This window comes from Lissotriton vulgaris, unplaced genomic scaffold, assembly GCF_964263255.1.
Source record: "Lissotriton vulgaris unplaced genomic scaffold, aLisVul1.2 SCAFFOLD_1890, whole genome shotgun sequence".
Classification (NCBI taxonomy): Eukaryota; Metazoa; Chordata; class Amphibia; order Caudata; family Salamandridae; genus Lissotriton; species Lissotriton vulgaris.
Window position 1 is genome coordinate 89,329 of NW_028245980.1, and position 19,150 is coordinate 108,478.

Below are 19,150 nucleotides of genomic sequence, written 5' to 3' on the forward strand. Positions count from 1 at the left end.
GAATCCTCGGCCAAAGAAGTGCACCCCACCAGACTCGCCACAAAAAAAATCAACAGGAACAGAGTCTGGCAAATCCTTCGCCATATCTTGAAGAGGATAGAGTTTCACCATGAAGCGAGGAAGGAGAATACGATCCGGATCCTTCCACTCCCGATCCAAAACCTCCTTCACACAAGGAAGGACAGGCATAACCACAGGAGCAGCGTACTGGAACTAGCGAAGCAAGGAACCCCCAGAAGTACCCGGGACATCATCCACAGGGAACCCCATAATCACCGGCCCATGGCTCAACAAGAGCGGCAACATATCTTTATCAACATATTTGCCCTTAACCAATTCACTGTCCAACCCTCTATCCTCCGATCCAGGGGAAGAAGAAGAAGGAGGAGGCGGAGCACCGCCAGACCGTGACTTCAATTTGGACTTGGACCCCATAGACCTGGGACCCCCCCCTTTCTCCAGCAACGTCTCCTTAATCAGAGCTTTCAACCTGGCATCACCACCCCTGAAACGATGTCTCGAACGGGCAGAAGAAGACGAAGCAGAAGAAGAGGACTCATAAACATGCCTGCTCTTCTTAGCAGGTTTCCCCATGACCAATTCCAGCAGGAAACACAGGGCAGAGGAAGACCAGGAGTCGCACCCCAGTGAAGCCAGCAAGCAAGCCAGGTAACGAGGGACCCAGGACAACAAGGAAAACAAGGCCAGGTAACACGAGCCAAAGCAGCAGCACCTCGCACTCAGCCACAGCAAGAAACAAATGCAGGGACATAGAAAACGAACATCCGCCTATAAAGGGGAAGAAAAAAACGCTACGGGGTACTTACTGGAAGGACCGGCAACACTGACACGAAACTGCCACCAGCCGATCACCTAGAAGCCTTACTTCCCGCCCCAAACAAAGGAAGTCAGGCACACACCGGAAGGAAGTGCCCCAGCCACACAGGAGCCACCGCACCACTGGAGCAATCATCCCAACACAGCCGCGTCTCCGAAAAGCCCGGCAGAACCGAGACGCGGCCCGGACACTTCCAGCTCCAAAACCGGAACCAGCTCCCACGAAGAAAACAGGAAACAGCCAGGAAGCGCTAAAGGAAACTCCAAGCCCGGCAGGAGGAGAAACCCGGGAAGACCAGCCCTACGGGAAGACCAGCCCTACCTGAAGCCCAGCAACAGGTAAGCCCCAGGAGCCAACAGGCTCCTGGATCCACGCAGAAAAACTGTCGACCGACAGAAAAAAAGAACAGGAGGCATGCTGGGTACTGTACCCTTATGTACTCGCTATAGGGAGAGGGAGGGGCGTACCAGCATTCCTGCTTTCTTTTTTTATGTCTGAGAGATGGTTAATCTCAATATTTATTATGAATGGGACGAGGACAGGAGGGACCTGGGGGTAACGTGACCCCCTCCTTGCCTTTGTACTGTACTTAATAGAGTCATCCTTATGCCTCTCCTGTGGCAAGGTTAGTACTAAATACATACCCGAAATAAAAAACATAAAACATTTCAGAAGAAATAGATTTATGAGCAGTTTTAATTTTGCCATACCTCACTTTTCATAGTTTCAGTGTGCAGTTCAGGTTAGAAGTTTTGTATCTGAAACTATTAAGGCAGGTGTATATTAGTGAATTTACTTTTAGCTCCTTAGCAGGTTACTTTTGCATACGTGTGATCTATGAAAAACTGTAATGGAATAAATAGGTCTACTCTGCATGCCGCAGAGACAATGATGTGACACACTTGACTGTACACGCTTTGTCTTTGATCCGATAGAATCTGTCAAGTATATGCTAAATACATTTTTAAGAACTAGCAAGATTTAGAAAGGTCTTGATTCTGCACTTGACCTTTTGACCCTGGGAATGGCAATCTTGTCTGAGATTCTGTATTGTCATCTATCAAACAGTTTAGCAGCTGTCCAAAATAATGTGATACATATGAGAATGGTGAAGTGCAAGTCAGATGACAGAAAAAAAATCGTCTGAGATTCTCTGGTCTTCTTCAGACTGAACAGGTCAAAACACAATCCCCATGTCTAAAAAGAGGAGTTTCCTGCTACACACATGGTTTGCCACTAAGTTTGCATGTCTTATGCTGTGTTGCCCACTGTGGCGAATAGGTGGGAAACTGTTCTTCAAATTCCATCCTTGTTGTTGAATACTTCCTATAGGTTTATGTGAATACTTATGTCTAGCTAGTTGAGTCTTCATCTTCACCATTTTAAATGCTAGCACTACATAATCTACAAAAATGGCCTTGGACAAGTAGATATGACTCACATATGGAATTTACTTCTATCCTTGAACCTACAACCAGTTGAAAAGAAGTTCTGTCCTGGACGATAGCAAAAAGGCACATTTTGGGAAAGACAAATTTACCTACACCCATCATCACTTTTCTGAGTCTGTTCTAGAAGATAACCTTTTGCTGCACAGACCTCAACAGACAGAGCTCTGGGTTATCTACTTAAAGGGCAGTTCTGGTTTACAAATCAAGAAGTGAACATTTCAAAGATCTCATACAGCATGAGTTATGCCTGCCACTAGCTGAGTGATCACTTTGTCATCTTCCGTTTGTAGGCAAGTTCCACTCATGAGCCACTGAGAACCAAAGACAGGGACAGAAGCAAAGGATGCCAGGTCTAGTGCAGGTGGGTGCTAAGCTATAGGCCCACTGACAAAGCATATAAATGGAGTGAATTGGTTCTAGTGACTCGTCCAGTTCACTTGTGTCCAAGTAGGAGTGCAATCCTAAAGTTTTTAAGGGATTGCGATCAGTGGCATGAATAAAGAGGCGCGCCATTGGAAGGACGGGAACATATCTGGGTGTGCAGCAAGTTAAGCTGAAGCGATCTTCATCCCATGTGGCTGGTGCTCAAATAAATATACGGGACAATTAACTAGTTTGCCAGGAGTGACCTGCTTAAAATGAGGTTACAGTCAGTTTACTCAAGACCATGCTTTGCTAGTCAGAAAGTACTTACAATTTAGGGGCAGACAGAATGCATTTGGAGCCATTTTCTACTTAATACTTGTGAAAAAGGTTATGGTTTCTTTGAGTAGCACCAAACTACACATATAAAATTTCCATTTGAGGACTGAGCATAGTAGTAAAACGTCCAGTATCCGAGAGTATATTTAGCCGGCTCAGTTATATTTCTTGAGCGAAAACACACTTTACAGAGCCCCCAGGTTCACCGATAATGGCAAATATTCCCTTATGTGTTTTGAGGACATGTGTATCTATCAAAGCCCTGAAATAATATCAACTTCCACTACTTCTGCTCTTAGGTTTTATTCTCTCAAATAGCAGATAATTAGGAGGGGCTTTAAAGTTGTGCTTTGAGCCAATAAGGACTTCATTGACCACTTTTGGTAAACCACTAGAAAACTCGTGCTCAGCTTAAAGGGAAAAGAATTGAGATGCATGATGGAATCACTGGCACAACATATAATACAAACATGTATTAATACATACATAAATCTATTAAATACCTAGCCTGAGTTTATTATCGTATTTCTCTAAATTCAAAAAATGCACCCTGAATCACTTCTGTTTTCCTTTTCTTTTTCAAATTACAAAAGGGTCAATGTTAAGCATTCAATTATTGACAAATAATTAGTTTTTATCACCATAGTCTTCTTCTGCAAGAGGAGCATCACTGATTAAGATTTCTGCCCCTCGACCTTTTTCTAGAAATAGAAGTAAATCTGTCTATATAAAAAAAAACTAGAGCAAAAAAATAAAATAAAACAAGGCCTGCTCTCTGCTTGTGGGTAAAGAAATGAACGTGTGGTTGTGCAATTTGAATGCTTTTTCAAGCAGGTTTTCTTTACGGCATAAAGGGATGCTCTACGTGGAATTGTCTCAAATACAATGGAGGGCTTCTAGAAGCAGGGATTGAACCAGGCAATATAAAAACAAGACATTCGAGTAAATTAGCTAAGCACTTTCACAGTTAATAGCTGTGTACTTCATCATATGCCTTATGTATCCCCCAAAGGTTCAAAATTTGCCTCACACGACATTAGTACTGCGGAATTGGCAATAAATATTTCCTACTTATTCCTGTTCAATTCTATTCAAGTTTCGGAACAAATGTTTCGCGAAGAGAATTTGTGTAGATATTTCATGTACACTCTTTGTATACATGTACATTATACGTTGTGGACTCAGTTGATTGTACAAATAGTAGTTTACCAATTAACAAAAGCAAACAAGTTGGTTCGTCATACTGCTGCCTACAGTTTTGTCCACCTTTCAAGGACAAACCACTACGTTTCACAATACCAAAACAGACAATAACATTCCCAGTTAATAAAAATACACTTATATATTGCTAGAATGTAAGAATTGCTCAGGTGTAAAATTGGGAAACTCCTATGCTGTGGTGTTACTTAAATATGCAATTATCAATTAATACCTCACCGTTTCAGACACTGGTCAACACAGTAGACATCAATTGGGAGAACTGATCCAGGCAGAACTGCATTGAGGGTGAATAGACTGTTTGAAGACGAGACAACCTTTGCAGTCAATTAGCCACTGCGTAAGTTTAAGAGAACATTTATTCCTCAGCAGTATTTTACTGATTTTATATCTTCTGATATTAAAATTCTTGAGGAATAAATGCTGAAGAGAATACATATCCGTTCGTTCATACATACATCAAAACCTTCACAGTGCATATACATTGGTCTTTACGCTAACTCCAAGTGCTGGCTGATTATTTCATTTTTCCTTCAATAAAGAAAATCCTCACATGGTATTTCTCATTAATTGCGCCAGTAATCAAAATGAGACAATCACCTGCAAACACTGCTCAATCTTTTCCCCCTACAGCAGGTACGCAAACAGCATCTTCCATTTGAACCGAAAGGAAAAGCCTTCACCGGGAAATATCCCTTCCTTTGCCTTTCTTTGAGCAACCTTGATCCGTACCCAAAAGCCAATGAACAGCATCCTGATTCACAGACAAATAGCAGGACTCTACTCTCAGCAGCATGAAGAACCAGATTTGTACTCGCTGTGCAAATCAATAGTGTTCCCAAGCATGGAATGCTCCATATGCTCTTCTACAGCAAGTACCTGCCTTACTGATTCCTCAAAGGCAACATCCACATTTGTAGCATCCTTAGCACTAGTTTCTAGATAAGGATAGTTTCCATTTTCAATACACCAAGCTTGTGCCACCTCTGTGGTGACCTCTCTGTCACTTTTGTCTACCTTGTTACCAAGGACTACAAATGGGAAATGATCAGGGTCCTTCACATCTGCATAGAAAATGAATTCTTTCCGCCAGTTTCCCAAATTCTCAAAGCTCTGACGGTCATCCACACTGAAGGTCAACAAGCAACAGTCTGCTCCTCGATAGAAAGGGGTTCGTAGACTTTTGAAACGTTCCTGCCCTGCGGTGTCCCAGATTTGAAGAGTCACAAATCTTCCATCTACCTCCAGATCACGGTTTAAGAATTCAACGCCTATTGTGTGAAAGGCTTGGGAATCAAACTTGTTGGTCACATATCGATTCATGAGCGAACTTTTTCCAACTCCACCATCCCCGAGAAGAATAACCTTGAGAAGCAGAGACTTTCCACTCATTGCTGCACCAGTAGAACTCAAAATACCTGCAGAGGGTACAATAAATAGAATGGATAAGAATATGACTAATCAGAAATGAGCCACAGTAATAACCTACTATGGTAGGACTAAAATATTATTTGAATATGACATGGAAACAGAATAAGAACCAGAACAATTTAATCACAACAATGATAAAACAAAAATGGTAACTTGGTCCACATTAATTTAACTCGGGTTATCCACCTTGAATGGATCAGGATTAAAACATATGAAATAAAGGCTTCATAACATGTAATAAAACATGTTGGTTAAATACATCTGGAGTATTTGCTCTGACCCTTTGAAGACTATTGCTACATTGGTGTTCACATGTCCTGTTACAAACAAACAGAAGAATGAAAGAATTAGTAACAGGTAAGCAAGCACTAGCATACTATCCTTATTTCTGTATCTCAACAACTACGTTTTGTCAATGGTCATTCTTTCATTTTAAAGGTGTCAAGATAGTGATATTAGGTTCATCAATTGGGCTCACCATTTTTATTTAACTTACCATTCTGTATTTTCTGTATTTCTGCTTGAACGTCAAAGTACTTTTGAGTGTACTGCTCAGAGCCCATTAAAAACTTCAATTTACTTTTATATTTGCCTTCTTCTACCATTTCAGAACTCATCTGTATAGGTATTGCTAAACTACAGCCTAGTGCTTAGATGGCAGAGAATGCAACAACATGGAAGGTTAGGCTATGAGAAACAAGACCTAACTATACAATACAACTACTTACAGTTAAAACTCACAGCAGGCTCAATACTTTACGGCTCCATACTTTCACACCAAATTTTCCAACCATTTGTTCCCACTATTCCTAATTCAAACACTCTGGCCATCTTTTGGAACTAAATGAAAAAAGGGATACTATTCTCATATAGACATTTTGTTACTGCATTCAGTAGCACCGTTATTGTTGCCGATATGTGTATTTATGTATATAAATTGGGAACAACTGCTGGTAACCACATTTACATCTACCTTTCCTGACTCATGAATGTGTACATAATTCTTGTTGGTAACGTGCACTGATGAATGCAAAATCATCGTATTTCGTTGTCACTAAGCTGAACATGACAAATGTGCAGTACTCAGACTGACAATAAATTCAAATAAGTACACTTTATTAATTTAATAACAATGACGAATACCAAAATGAAAAGGGTGAAAGTGAAAAATGTAGTTACATTTTTATATAATGAAAAGTGAAAAATAAAGTACTCTGAAACAATAAATTTGTTAAAACTGTTTTTAAAACAAACGTGATAAAAGTTCAGATAGGCACTATAAATGTGAGAGGTTAGTCTAAGGGTAGAGGTTAGCATTAGAATTAAGGCTGCATTACGATAAAGGTTCAATGTTAGGGATGATGCAATATTTTTATCACTTTGACATTCGCTATTGTGCGGATTTCATTATTCTCACTAATATTAAAGAAGGGCGTTGAGTGGCTCATGTTATTTAGTGTTCCAATTATATGTCTCAGTAAGCTTTGCCAGAGTTTACACTATTTCCACTGCATTTACTTTTGTTTATGCTACTGCCATTGCAGGTTTCCGATTCCGTACATTATGTGGATCCTAACTAGAGCAATTATGCCCCTTACCATTACTGTTGAGCTTGTGGTAATAATGTTAACAGTTGGACAACACAAAATAGAAAGGTAAAATGTCATCTCTTTCAGGGATGGATGAAAGCCAATGTTTAATGCTGAGGCTCAACATTAAGTTACTACCATATTTCTTTTAACATTTGGACCCCCAGAGCAACTTAACAGACAGATGAAGAAAACCACCCAGTAGACAGAAAGGAACATACTAGTGAACAGAGCGTAACAAGATGGTGGGACAAGAGTGGAAACAAACAGGAGTGGGTTATACCTGATGGTGAGGCTCCATCAGGCTCTACAAATCGCTGTGTTCAATTCAGGCGTGAGAAAGTCTCCAAAAGCCTAAAACTCCAGAGATACAGAATAGCAACTGCATTTGTGTATTTCAGAAATCATTTTTAAAGTTAGTACTGAGATTTCATTGCAGTCGTTTTTATTTACTATATTCAGCACAATACGGTGGAGGGGTTATTTGACCCAAGTGATAAAGAATTTAAAAGAATCAAAGTCTCCATCAGAACAAACAACTCTGACAAAAAAAAGCCTATAACATTTGGGTTGTAGAACAGGTGCTTCTAAAGCACAAACAACTCACACACATCGACCCACAAAATAAATAACATCAAATATTAGATTTTTTAATTATAAATGTAATGTTTTTTCATCTACTTTGCATATTGTTCCTTAAAATTCCTACTTGGGTCTGTGTGCACCTAATCCCAATCTTGCATGATCCTATGGTTGACTAAAGTATTCTCTCAAAACTGAATGCAGGTGTAACTAATAGAACCAAAACCACATCATCAACAATTTTGTAGCATCAGAGTTTGAATAGTAAATTATTCCGCCCTAGATTATTACTAAATACTGCGGCATGGTCTTACAATTCCATCATGCCCAACCTTTTGATATCCTTTCTGCATTCCTCCCTGCCCTCCTGGCTCATCCCCAATGCCCAGGGTTTGGAAATGACTATACCAATGGAGCGGTCTCTTGTCCCCAGATACACTCACTACCCACATCCTTTCAGGAACCTCAGGTGTCACCTCTTTCCCATTACTGCAACTTTATTACACAGCTGCTATTTACTATTTGGTACATAAAATACCAATGTCCAGTGCTTAGGTACACATTTGTCAAGATGCACAGGTCTTAGATTTTTGTCCATCCTGTTCGAAGCGGGCAATTTTCGTATGCACACAGAACCAAAAGCATATTTGGAACTTGACAATTTGTATTTTCAATATAAATAGGTGCAGAGATAAAAAGGTGAATCTATACTAACCGATATATACTTACTTCAAAAATATTTTGGTAGTTTATATTTTGTCTTCTATATTATTATACAATTAATTCTGACAAACAAACTGATGAAACTACAGCCATGGAAATTAACATCCTGGGAAGTACTGAATGCCTTTATGCTACATACATAAGTAGATCCAAAGGAACTCTTGTTGTAACACTTTCAATCTATTGGGAGGCTGAATAAGTCTCCATATGATGTTGAATCATTTCAAGCAACCAGCTCTTTGCCAAATGGGATTGTTATTCAATCACACCTTCATGTGTGTATAAAGACAAATAGCATACAATAGACAAAAGAGGTTGGTAGTTTGAGTTGTGGCAATGGCGATATTGGCTATTAAAAGGAATGCTAAAAATTATGGAAAATGTGTGATAGCCCTCATAGTTGCTAGCGCCTTATGGCTTGCAATTTTCCAGTTTGCTTCTCAAGAAGAATAGAAGTAGATAACAGTATTCTGGTGTTACCAGGATGCAGAAACCTTCTTTTGCCCCAAACACCAAACTATGGGGCGTTTGTGTGTTTGTCAGAGCATTCATCAACAATACGTAAAAAAAGCAACACGCTGCTTTTGGAGACCTAATGGGGCTCGTCCATAGAAAACTAAATAGTAGGCACAGAGAAGAACATTTACAAGCCTTTGGAGGAAAACCTCTCACTTCTTTCAAAGCGGACGGGAGGATGGACACAATTAGGGAAAACAATAAGGAAGGCCAGGGCACTCATTGTATCAGGGCCAAGATGGCTGATAGTATTCACCACAATCTTGTTTTTAGCCCACAAAGGAAATCCTTAAGTGGTGGCAAAGGTTGCACAGACGTCTGCCTAAGCAGTCAGGGAGTAAGGGATTCCAAAGCAGCAAGGGATTTCTATAGCCCAACGCCTGGGACACATGGTTTGGGATGAAGGACAATAAGGTTGCATGTGTATTTTGTCCTTGGGACAAGTAGGCCCAACCACCTGCAGTACAAACCCTTTGACTGCCAATTTACTGTACTGTATTATGGATAATGGAATGGCATGGTCTGCAGTTAAGATTATTTTTGTGTTCATATGTTAAATCTGCCCGCCTTTATTATTCGGGTGAGCGTTCAAAGGAAATGTTGTAAACTCAGTCTGCAAAACTGACAGCGGTTCCAGTATAAACGTATACATAGGTTTTCAAAGTTTTGCTGTATGAGGCTATGTAGAATGCTCCCAGAATGCGCTCTGATTAGATGCAAATGTTCGCAGAAGCTTGCAAGCAAGAAAGATGATTCTTTGCTGTCAAAATAAAATGCTCCTATATAATAAGACCGCGGTCCTAATTTGCCACTGCACTACATGGCATGAAGGGGACAACTGGATTTTGTTACAGGACAAGTAGATTTATGAAGCAACCTGGCTCATGGACAAGTAAATGTTTTATTATATTCTGCACCCCTGAAGAAGACACCCAGTCACCCACTGAACTCTACTGTGAACTTCTGTGGAAAATACCAAAGGGAAAAAGCCTGGTAAAAGGTTTTTACACAAAAGCGAAACCCTGCCTTTTCAAAGAAATCAGCTAGTTTGTCAAAACTCAGGATTCTGAATGAGCTGACAACATACATGCAAATCTTTGCACATCGGTTTCCAAAAGGGCGAGTACTGTATAGACACCCGGGTGTGTTTGACTACCCGTGTTAAAGAGGAGTTTTATTTCTAATTCCCACCAACTGGCAGATATTACAATGGTTCGCAGGATAAAGTGTTACACTGGTGTGAAAAACAAAATGTAATCTCGATGCTGAAGATAGTTTATGACAACACCAGAGACCCAATCAGGACCCCAAGATCGACTATTTTTGAAACCTGAGCATTTTCATTAAATTTACTAATTGAGATAAGCAATGATTCCACGTATTGTTTATCCTGGAGTGGGTTAACGAAAGGCAGTTACTTTTATAGGGATGGGATACCCATGTTTCTGAGAGCACCAGGTCTGGTGAAGTCTGCATGCCGACCGTGTGATACAGCCAAAGTTGCTTGTTACTTGGACTCCGTATCAATCAGCATATGAGACACAAAGGAAAAGCAAAATAATGCACTCACTAGTTCGTAAGTCAGAGCCACATCCATCTAATGTAGAAACACAAGCTACACTAACTGAAACAGTAAATGAGGCAAATAGTTCACCTCTCCAAAAACTACATTTGAGATTCCAGTTATAACAAGCGAATGGTGGAAAACAGGCCGAAGTCACCGTGTTTAAAAGTTCTTAAGAGAAGGAATTTATAGTAGTACATCTTACGTAACAAGTAGAGTTACTGGACGCAATGTAATCAATAAGGAAACACATCACAAGAGTGCGGAAGGAGCTACAAAGACTGAAAAAAAATAATGATAATAGTCAGATGCAGTCATCTGAATGAAAGTCTGAAAATCGATTTAAAAACAAAAAGTAATTGAGGGAATGCTTTAATTAGTGTTATACATTTATAGCCATACTGGGCCATCATTTCTGGTCACTGTTCCACTACAATAAAGGACAAAAACATCCAAATTAGTCCGGGTACTGCCTATAACGGTCAGGCCAGGTTAAATTAGTAGGCCATATTCATTTAGGATAGGAACACAAGCAGCCCCAGACACGTTTCAGTCTTGTTGAGTGTAACAACTAACTAGTGTGTGACGGCATGAATCGCGAGTCTTGTCAAACGTAGCCATCATAGTTACATCAGAACTTGTTATTCCCTTATATGTATAATAGAAAGAGAGTAACCCTCTAACCCGCAAGGGAACTGGGTAGATCAAGAACATTAACAAAGATTGTTCCCCCGGTATGATACTTGTGATGCTCAAACTGTCCAAAGAGCTATCTCCCTCTCATTCACTATCGCTCAATCTCCATTAGGCAACACATTCACACTCGATGGACCTTATTTATACTACCCACCTAGTCTAAAGTAGAACCAAAAAAGGAAATATATGTTTCCACAATGTAGGAAATTTAACCTGACCATGTTAATTGCGTTTACAATCTTATTTATTAAAACCAGTACAAAATGTTATCCTTAGCTCATAAAAACAGTCAATGTGGCATCCATCTGTCTTACATAATCCAGCACTGATGTATCACCATCAGAACACAGTTTCCGAAATACGTTTAAAAACAGTCTTGTTCGTATGTCCAAACTATAAACCCAAAGGTTTCCTCAGGACAATTGATTAAAAACACAGTATATTCTGTAAATTAAAATTAAAAATACATTATCACTAATACATTCCGATATATATTACATCCATATTACATCAGTTTATACTTTCTCAAGCTTTATTTACATTGTCAGAGTTAAATATCCCTTATTCCTATCTCCAGTGCTACCTCTTGGTGTTTAGCGGTCCTCATACATTCATCACCCTCCAATCATATCCATATTCTTCTAAATTAGTACTTTTAATATTTAATCATGTTCTATTTATTAGTGTTGATCATTTTTTATGCTAACACTATCACACTCAGATCATTGAACTAAGGTGCCTCTGTTGATCATTTGCTCGTACCTTAAAAGAAGCTATATATCTTCCCTCCATAGAATCTTGGGAAGCCGTAGTCTGCTTGACAGTCTTTTTTTATATCTAGAAGGGAAATGGTATATTTATAGTCCCTCTTGTTGTTCTATACCTTTGATCCTCCTACTATCATGAGGCAATGTACACTTACCAAGCTCTACTGAGATTCAATTACAGGTTTTTCAGGCACTCCTGCTATACACATCTGGCGTAGTTCCTTTTGTGCTCGTTTTAATTATTTGCCTGATGTCAACAGAAAGACAAGCCATTAGAAACCACTATCCTGGTTTTTACATTAAAGTTATGGTTAGTTAGAGAGGAAATGGGCTCACCTATCACCGCGTGTCATCCTGCTCTTGACATTGAATACTTTTAGTGGTAACAGGAATTTTCCATCACCCTCCGTACTATTTCAGGATTATTAAATTATCCCGGGGTGTTTGTTTAAAGGTAAGAACATATATCTCTGATTATATTGTCTCCATATTACGCATAAGAGCCTTTGATGTCTTAACTTGTCATGTGCTCGCTATGACTGCTGTTCCAGAGAATTAACGCTCTTTTTAAGCCCGTTATTTTTCATGTCCTCACTACTGTTTTTACAGATTGCCACTCTTTTGAGGCCACTATTGCTTAATATATGGTGTAGCAGTTCCAATTACGGTGTGAGAGTTTGCAATGTTTCATAAAAAGATTTTCAAAACCTCTACCTTCACAGGTACGCGGTTTCACTTGATTAAATATTGAAGTCGAAAACCGTGATGATTAAGTTTGTATCGCATTGCACAGTGGGTTTGAAACGCCCAACAAGATGTCTATGTGCACAGTAATGATACATACATCATGCACCGATATTATGGTCATGCAGCGTTCCCATTATGCGCAAAACGAATAAATGTCCTCCTTTCAATACCTTATGGGTGTTCAGGTATATAGTCTAATATTACTACTATAACCATTCTATATTGTTGAGCCCCGACTACGTTATTCAATGGTCTACTACCGCCATACATATATTGCGCTTTTCTTCATAAATATACTACTTTTCGCACTATAACTATATCTTAAAAAGCCCTCCATATTCTCACATATAGGCCTTCTCCTTACCTCTTGGATATTATTCTTGTAGCCTCATGTAGCGGCAGGAATACGGCAATAGATGCTGGGTGTCTCAGATTCGGCGTTTTAAATGTTGCACGTCCCACGTGTGCCTACAGATACATAACCTATTTCCAGTGGGGTCATTTCCAGGAAATTGGTTGCTTCATGCTGTAAAATTGGTGGCCATATTATCGTGGTGTAAATACAACGTTATACCAAAAAAGTTCGCCTATAATCCCTGCTTGGTTACCCACTGCCGCACGCTAAATACAGATGGGGTGATTTTACGGGTACATTTTTAACTTAAGACCCAATAGCTCCGAATGGTTTCAACTTTAAATTTCAACCTTAAATTTCGGCCCCATCTTATGCTTATAAATCCACATTATGTTGCGCCTATTTATCCCTTACACTATTTTTACCTTGTTTCACTATATACAGCCAATCCTCGATTAGGCTTAATTACTCTGACAAAACGGTGGCCTTCTTAAAATGTCTGAGGGTTAAACCGCGATTATAGACCCTCTATAAATTATAGAGCTCTCGCGTGTATTTGTTAGTGTTAGAGTATATTATTATTACCCATTTTAGATGCAAATTTTTATGACCCTACTTCGCTATTTTTCATTTCTTGTATGTACGGCTTAGGTTGAACTCACCACTATTGTTCTTGCAATGGCCATATTCAAATATATGGAGGTCCCACTGTAATTTTTGACTTTATGTAAATTATTGGACCCCTTCTCGTGTTATTCAATCTTGTAATCTATTGTTGTCATCAACCATATTTTTAAGAATTTTCGCCATCTCGCTGCTTCAGTCTTTTTCAACGGCCATCTTAATGCGCTGACTCTCATAGTTTGAACTTCTATACTGTATTCCCACTCTTTATCGTTTTGGGTAGCTATTTGTGTCTTAAAATTAATTGTAAGCATAATGTTAGTATTTTCATCTATTAGGCGATCTATGTCCCAAATATCTTCACTTAGATTGCTAAAGCCAACTGCTACTATTTATTTCTCCTTTTTAATTTCAAATTTGTTTTATTGGTTTTTAGAGCGAAAGAAGGCATTTCAATACAGCAATTAAGAAGCAGGCATATTTAGCGAGCGAGACAGACAGGCACGTCTTCTCTAAATGTCATCAAGGAAGCAAAAACAATATGCCAACACAGATATGTAGAGCCAGTGCTGCAACTAAGGTGCCATGTAAAAAGGGTCAACCGACCAGAACAAGTAATGGAACCAAATACCCCTCCCTCTTCCCAACATCCCTTCCCTCCCTCCACCCAGACCAGTATGCCTTCTACTTGGGACCTCTGGTATGACGCGTGTAGAGTTGTATGCTGCAGGGTATTTGAGCTTATGGGGGATCCTGTGGTGGCCCTGTGAGCTGTAGGATGCAAAGATATTTTGGGCAGGTGATTTCGTGAAATTCTTTGGACAGAAGGGATAAAAGCGGCTGCCAAGCTTTCTGGAAGGAGTCTGTGGTGTGTGTCAGTGTGGCTTGGATACGCTCCATGCCTAGTGTGCACCATAATTTATGCAGCCATCCAGTGTGAGATGGGGTCGTGGTTGATCCCCAGAGTGACAGGATATGTTGTGACGCTGCTTGCATGGCAATGCCCATCTGTTTGTCGCGCGAGGATCTCAAGGGAAATGTAAGTGCATTGGGTAGTCCTAAGATGGCATACGCAGGGAAGCGTGGAATTTCAGTTTGAAAGGTGGAGTCGATATCATCTAGGACCGCCTTCCAATAATCTTGGATTGCGCTGCAATCCCACAGGAGGTGGGTCAAAGTGCCCTTCGCGCCGCAGCCCCTCCAACACAACGCGCTTCGAAGTGGATTGCCTCGATTGAGTCTGACCGGGGTAAGGTGCCAGTATATGGCTAATTTCACCGCCGCCTCTCTGGCATTAGTGTTACGAGTGGTGTGTGCCGCTCTGTAGTATATAAACCCCCATTCCTTGGGTGACAATGCCCTGCCGAGTTCCGATTCCCAACGCTTCTGCCCCGCCGTTTTACCTGGGCCGACCGCGGGTGATAGCATCTTGTAAAGGTCCGAGATAAGGTGCCGGTCCGAATCTTTCGTAATCAGCCACTTCTCGAATGGTGTCAGTTGCCGACTTACTAGGGGAGCGCATTCCGGACTTGAAAGCCAGTGGCGGAGTTGGAAGTACTGGAACATGTGAGGTTTGGTCACCCCATAGTCCTGTCGTTGAGGGGGAGAAAGCCCTCCAAGTCAAAGAAATAGCTAGCAGAACGGCAGTCCGTTCCACGCCATTGTGGAAAGGGCACGAGGGTCGTTGCCCGCCGGGAATTCCGGATTATCTAGGATCGGAGTGAGTGGGGAGGGGAAAGTTGTTAAGCCTCTCTTGCCCACCACCGTGTCTCAAGTTTTCATAATGGTACGCGTGATGGGGGACCGAAGAAGATATTGCGGTCTGTGTTGGCGAGCGAGGAATGGTATCTTCCATAGTGATGTTTGGGCCATCGCTCTGTCTTGGAACAACCACCTCTTTTTGGATTCTGGCCTATACCAATCCACCAAGTAGCGGAGTTGTGAGGCTTGGAAATATTGCAAGAGGTTGGGGATTCAGAGACCACCCTCATCTACAGCTCTGAGCGCTATCTGTTTATGCAGGCGCGCGCGTTTCTTTTCCCAGATGAACTGGTGGAGGGCGGCTTGTAGGTCCGGTAATGCACAGGTGGCGGTAGGATCGGGAGAGTCTGGAAGACATACAGAATCTTCGGTAAATCTGACATTTTCACTGCCGCTATGCGGCCCAGTAAGGAGAGGGGTTGTTTCGACCAGCGTGCAAGATCGGCGCGAATCTGGGAGGTGAGTGTTTTATAGTTAAGGGACGCTGTCGCGTCAGTGGTGGAAGTGAGAGTGATTCCCAAATATGGGAGCTGTGCAGACGTGTGTAAATCGCAGCCGAAGTCAGGTGGCGGAGTGCGAGGGTGGGCATTACTGCCCAGAGGCAAAATCAAGGATTTCCCCCAGTTGATTTTGAAGTCAGACACTGCCCCAAAGCTCTCCAGCTCCTCCAGGAAGGCAGGCATAGAGTGGGATGGTTTGTCAAGGGCAGCAATGATATCATCGGCATACAGTCCCACCACATGAGGTTCATGGCCGAAAGTAATACCGCAGATACAAGGATTGTCTCGGATTTTCTGTGCAAGCAGCTCCACGTAAAGGGCGAATAGGAGGGGTGAGAGAGGGCACCCCTGACGCGTACCTCGCTGTATCTCGAAGGGGTCTGACTTAAGACTTCCCAGGGGAACCCGAGCTTGAGGGTGGTAGTAACAGCTCGCTATCCAGACTTGAAAGCGATTGCCCAATTGGTATCGTTGTAGGACCTTTTGCAAGTAGGTCCAGTCGACTCGGTCAAACACTTTCTCTGCGTCGATAGCCAACAGCGCCGAGTCCGAGTCTTGGAAGTGGGCCTTATCCACAAGGTGCAGGAGCTGTTTAGTGTTATCGCTGCATTGGCGGTTCGGAACAAAGCCCGATTGATCTGGTTCGAGGATTCCCGGAAGACAGGGGCCCAGACGGATTGCTAGTACCCCTGTGAGCAGTTTTAAGTCTAGATTAAGTAACGAGATGGGACGGAATGCTGAGGAATGTGTTGGGCTTTTGCCCGGTTTGGGCAGCACCACTATCTCTGCCGCAAGCATATCTGGGGGTATGGAGCTCGGGCCTTCGAACGAGTTAAATAATCTCGTGAGTACCGGTGCTAAGAGTTGGCCGAAGAGTTTATAGAAACCTGATGAAAAGCCATCAGGACCCAGTGATTTAAGTGGGCGCAGGCGGGAGATAGCGGCTAGGACTTTGTCCAGGCGAATAGGAGCCTCTAAGGCCTCTGCGTTCGTTCTAGACAGCGGTTTGATTTCCGCTGATTGCAAGTATGCGTCGATGTCGGCGGGCGGCAATTTGTCCTCGCTATATAGGGAAGAGTAAAACGAGAAGAAGGCGTCCGCAACCTGCGCCTCTTCGGTGAGGGCCTCCCCAGAGGCGCCCAGGAGGGGGGTGATTTTAGAGTGCTGGGTCTTGGCTTTTAGGGTACTAGCTAGAGGGCGCCCGGTGCGGTTGCCTCCTACGTAGTAAGAATGGCGGAGTCGGAGGGCGGCGAACTCCGCTCTGTCGGTATCAAGGCTGGCCAGTTGGGCCCTGGAGGCCTTCAACTTTCGCCAGATTCTTGGAGCGTCAGTGCGGCTGTGAACCCTTTCCAACTCGGCCACTTGTGTTGTGAGATCGTCTCTTTTTTCTTTGCGAATTTTGGCGTCTGCAGCTGCTATTGCAATCAGTTCCCCCCTAACTACAGCTTTCAGGGCTCCCCAGAGGGCCGATATCGAGGTTGTGGAGTTATCATTAGTGGCGAGGTAGTCCTAAATGCATTTATGGATTTGTTTGGTGACGGCCGGTCTTTGCAAAAGGGACTCGTTAAGCCGCCATGAGCCCGGGGTGCGCGTGGTTTTGGGCATGGCAAGTGTCAATTCTACTGCGTCGTGGTCTTTGAGGGCCGCTGGAGATATCAGTGATGTGGGTAGTTAATTCTGAGGAGCCTAGGAAGTGATCCAAGCGCGCACATGTGTGGTGTACATGTGAGTAGAATGTGAAATGTATCGCGTTGGGGTGTATCGCCCTCCAAAGATCTAACAGGCCCCTTTCCTTTAGCCACAACCCACCCGCTTCAGATAGCGCTCCCGCCTCCCCATACCGGTGTCCGGACCTATCTTTGTTTGTGTCCATAACTAGGTTGAGGTCCCCCCAAGTGAGCAGTTGAGAGTTAGAGGGTTGTAGTGCTTCCGAAAGTGCATTTTTGAGAAAAGTTTCTTGGCCAGTGTTTGGAGCGTAAATGGAGCCGATCGTTATTGTTCTATTCCCTATAAGGAGGGTGTATGCTAGGAGGCGTCCCTTAAGTTCTCCCACCTGGACCCCTACGCGGCCCCGAAAGTGTCGGGACACGAGCATGGCCACTCCCGCTTTTTTAGTTGGGAGTGATGAAAAGAATTGTTGAGGGAAGGCTCTGGAGCGCATTCTGTGCCAGTCTTTAGGTAGGAGGCGAGTCTCCTGCAATAAGCAGATGTCTGCCCCTGAGTGTTCCAGATATGAGACAACAGCTCTTCTTTTGATTGGATTGTTGAGGCCTTTTACATTGAGAGACAATACTTTAAGTGTATTAGACATCTTGGAGTGGCACGGGTTCGGCAAAGCGAGGCAACGCACCTATCAATGGGTGCAGTGAACATTGGTCAGTACATGAAACCTGTTGATGTCCCTTGGCATACTGGTCCCCTCCCTCACTCCCACCCTTGTCCCCCCCGCAAAACTGATCCCCATCCTAATCCGGAACAACACCCCAGGCGGTACACTGTCCGTCCTCCCGCCATCCCCGAACAGTCCCTGTTCCCCCCACCCAACAACCCTTCTCTCCCTTTCCTAATCTAACCCCAACTTGTGGCTCCCAAACCAAAGTCATAGTCCCAGGCCTATCCAGAGTCAATTCAGGCCAGCAGGTTGAAAAGGTAAAGGAGACCGTGGCAGTGGCGACCCGTGTGGCCCCCCCGTCCCTCTCCCCCCACCCCACTAAGAAAAAAGTGCGTCAAGTATGGCTCACTGTCCGAGACAAGCTTAGGATTTAGTGGCTGTGTCTTTAACAACTACTTCGATGGCCGCGGCTCTGTCTTTGGCAATTGTCCCCGGATCCGGGCGGAGGTGATTTTTAGGTGTGCGGCGTCTCCGTACTTGTTGCCAGCCGTTTCCAGAGGGTTGTGTCCGATTAGCCTGGGAAGACCCCGGAGTGGAGTCTCCGTCTGATGTGTCGTCTGGTAGCTCAAGGCCCAGCAGGGCACAGGTGTCTTGAAGCGAGCGGAGTTGATGTAGGGTACCTTCCCATTTGAAGATCAGGCGAAACGGGTGACCCCAGGAGTAGAGCACCCCTTTGTCTTTTAGGAACATGGTG

General features: G+C 42.8%; 1 protein-coding gene across 1 annotated transcript in view; it reads right to left on the bottom strand.

Annotated features, from left to right (window-relative positions):
- Positions 1-3,491: 3,491 nt before the first annotated feature.
- RAB9B (RAB9B, member RAS oncogene family) overlaps positions 3,492-19,150 on the bottom strand; it is a 29,636-nt gene continuing 13,977 nt past the window's right edge. Inside the window, exon 3 of the mRNA XM_086949217.1 lies at positions 3,492-5,627. Within this exon, the coding sequence (XP_086805343.1) occupies positions 4,996-5,601 (606 nt within the window). The 5' untranslated portion in view covers positions 5,602-5,627 and the 3' untranslated portion in view covers positions 3,492-4,995. The remainder of the gene's footprint in view (positions 5,628-19,150) is intronic.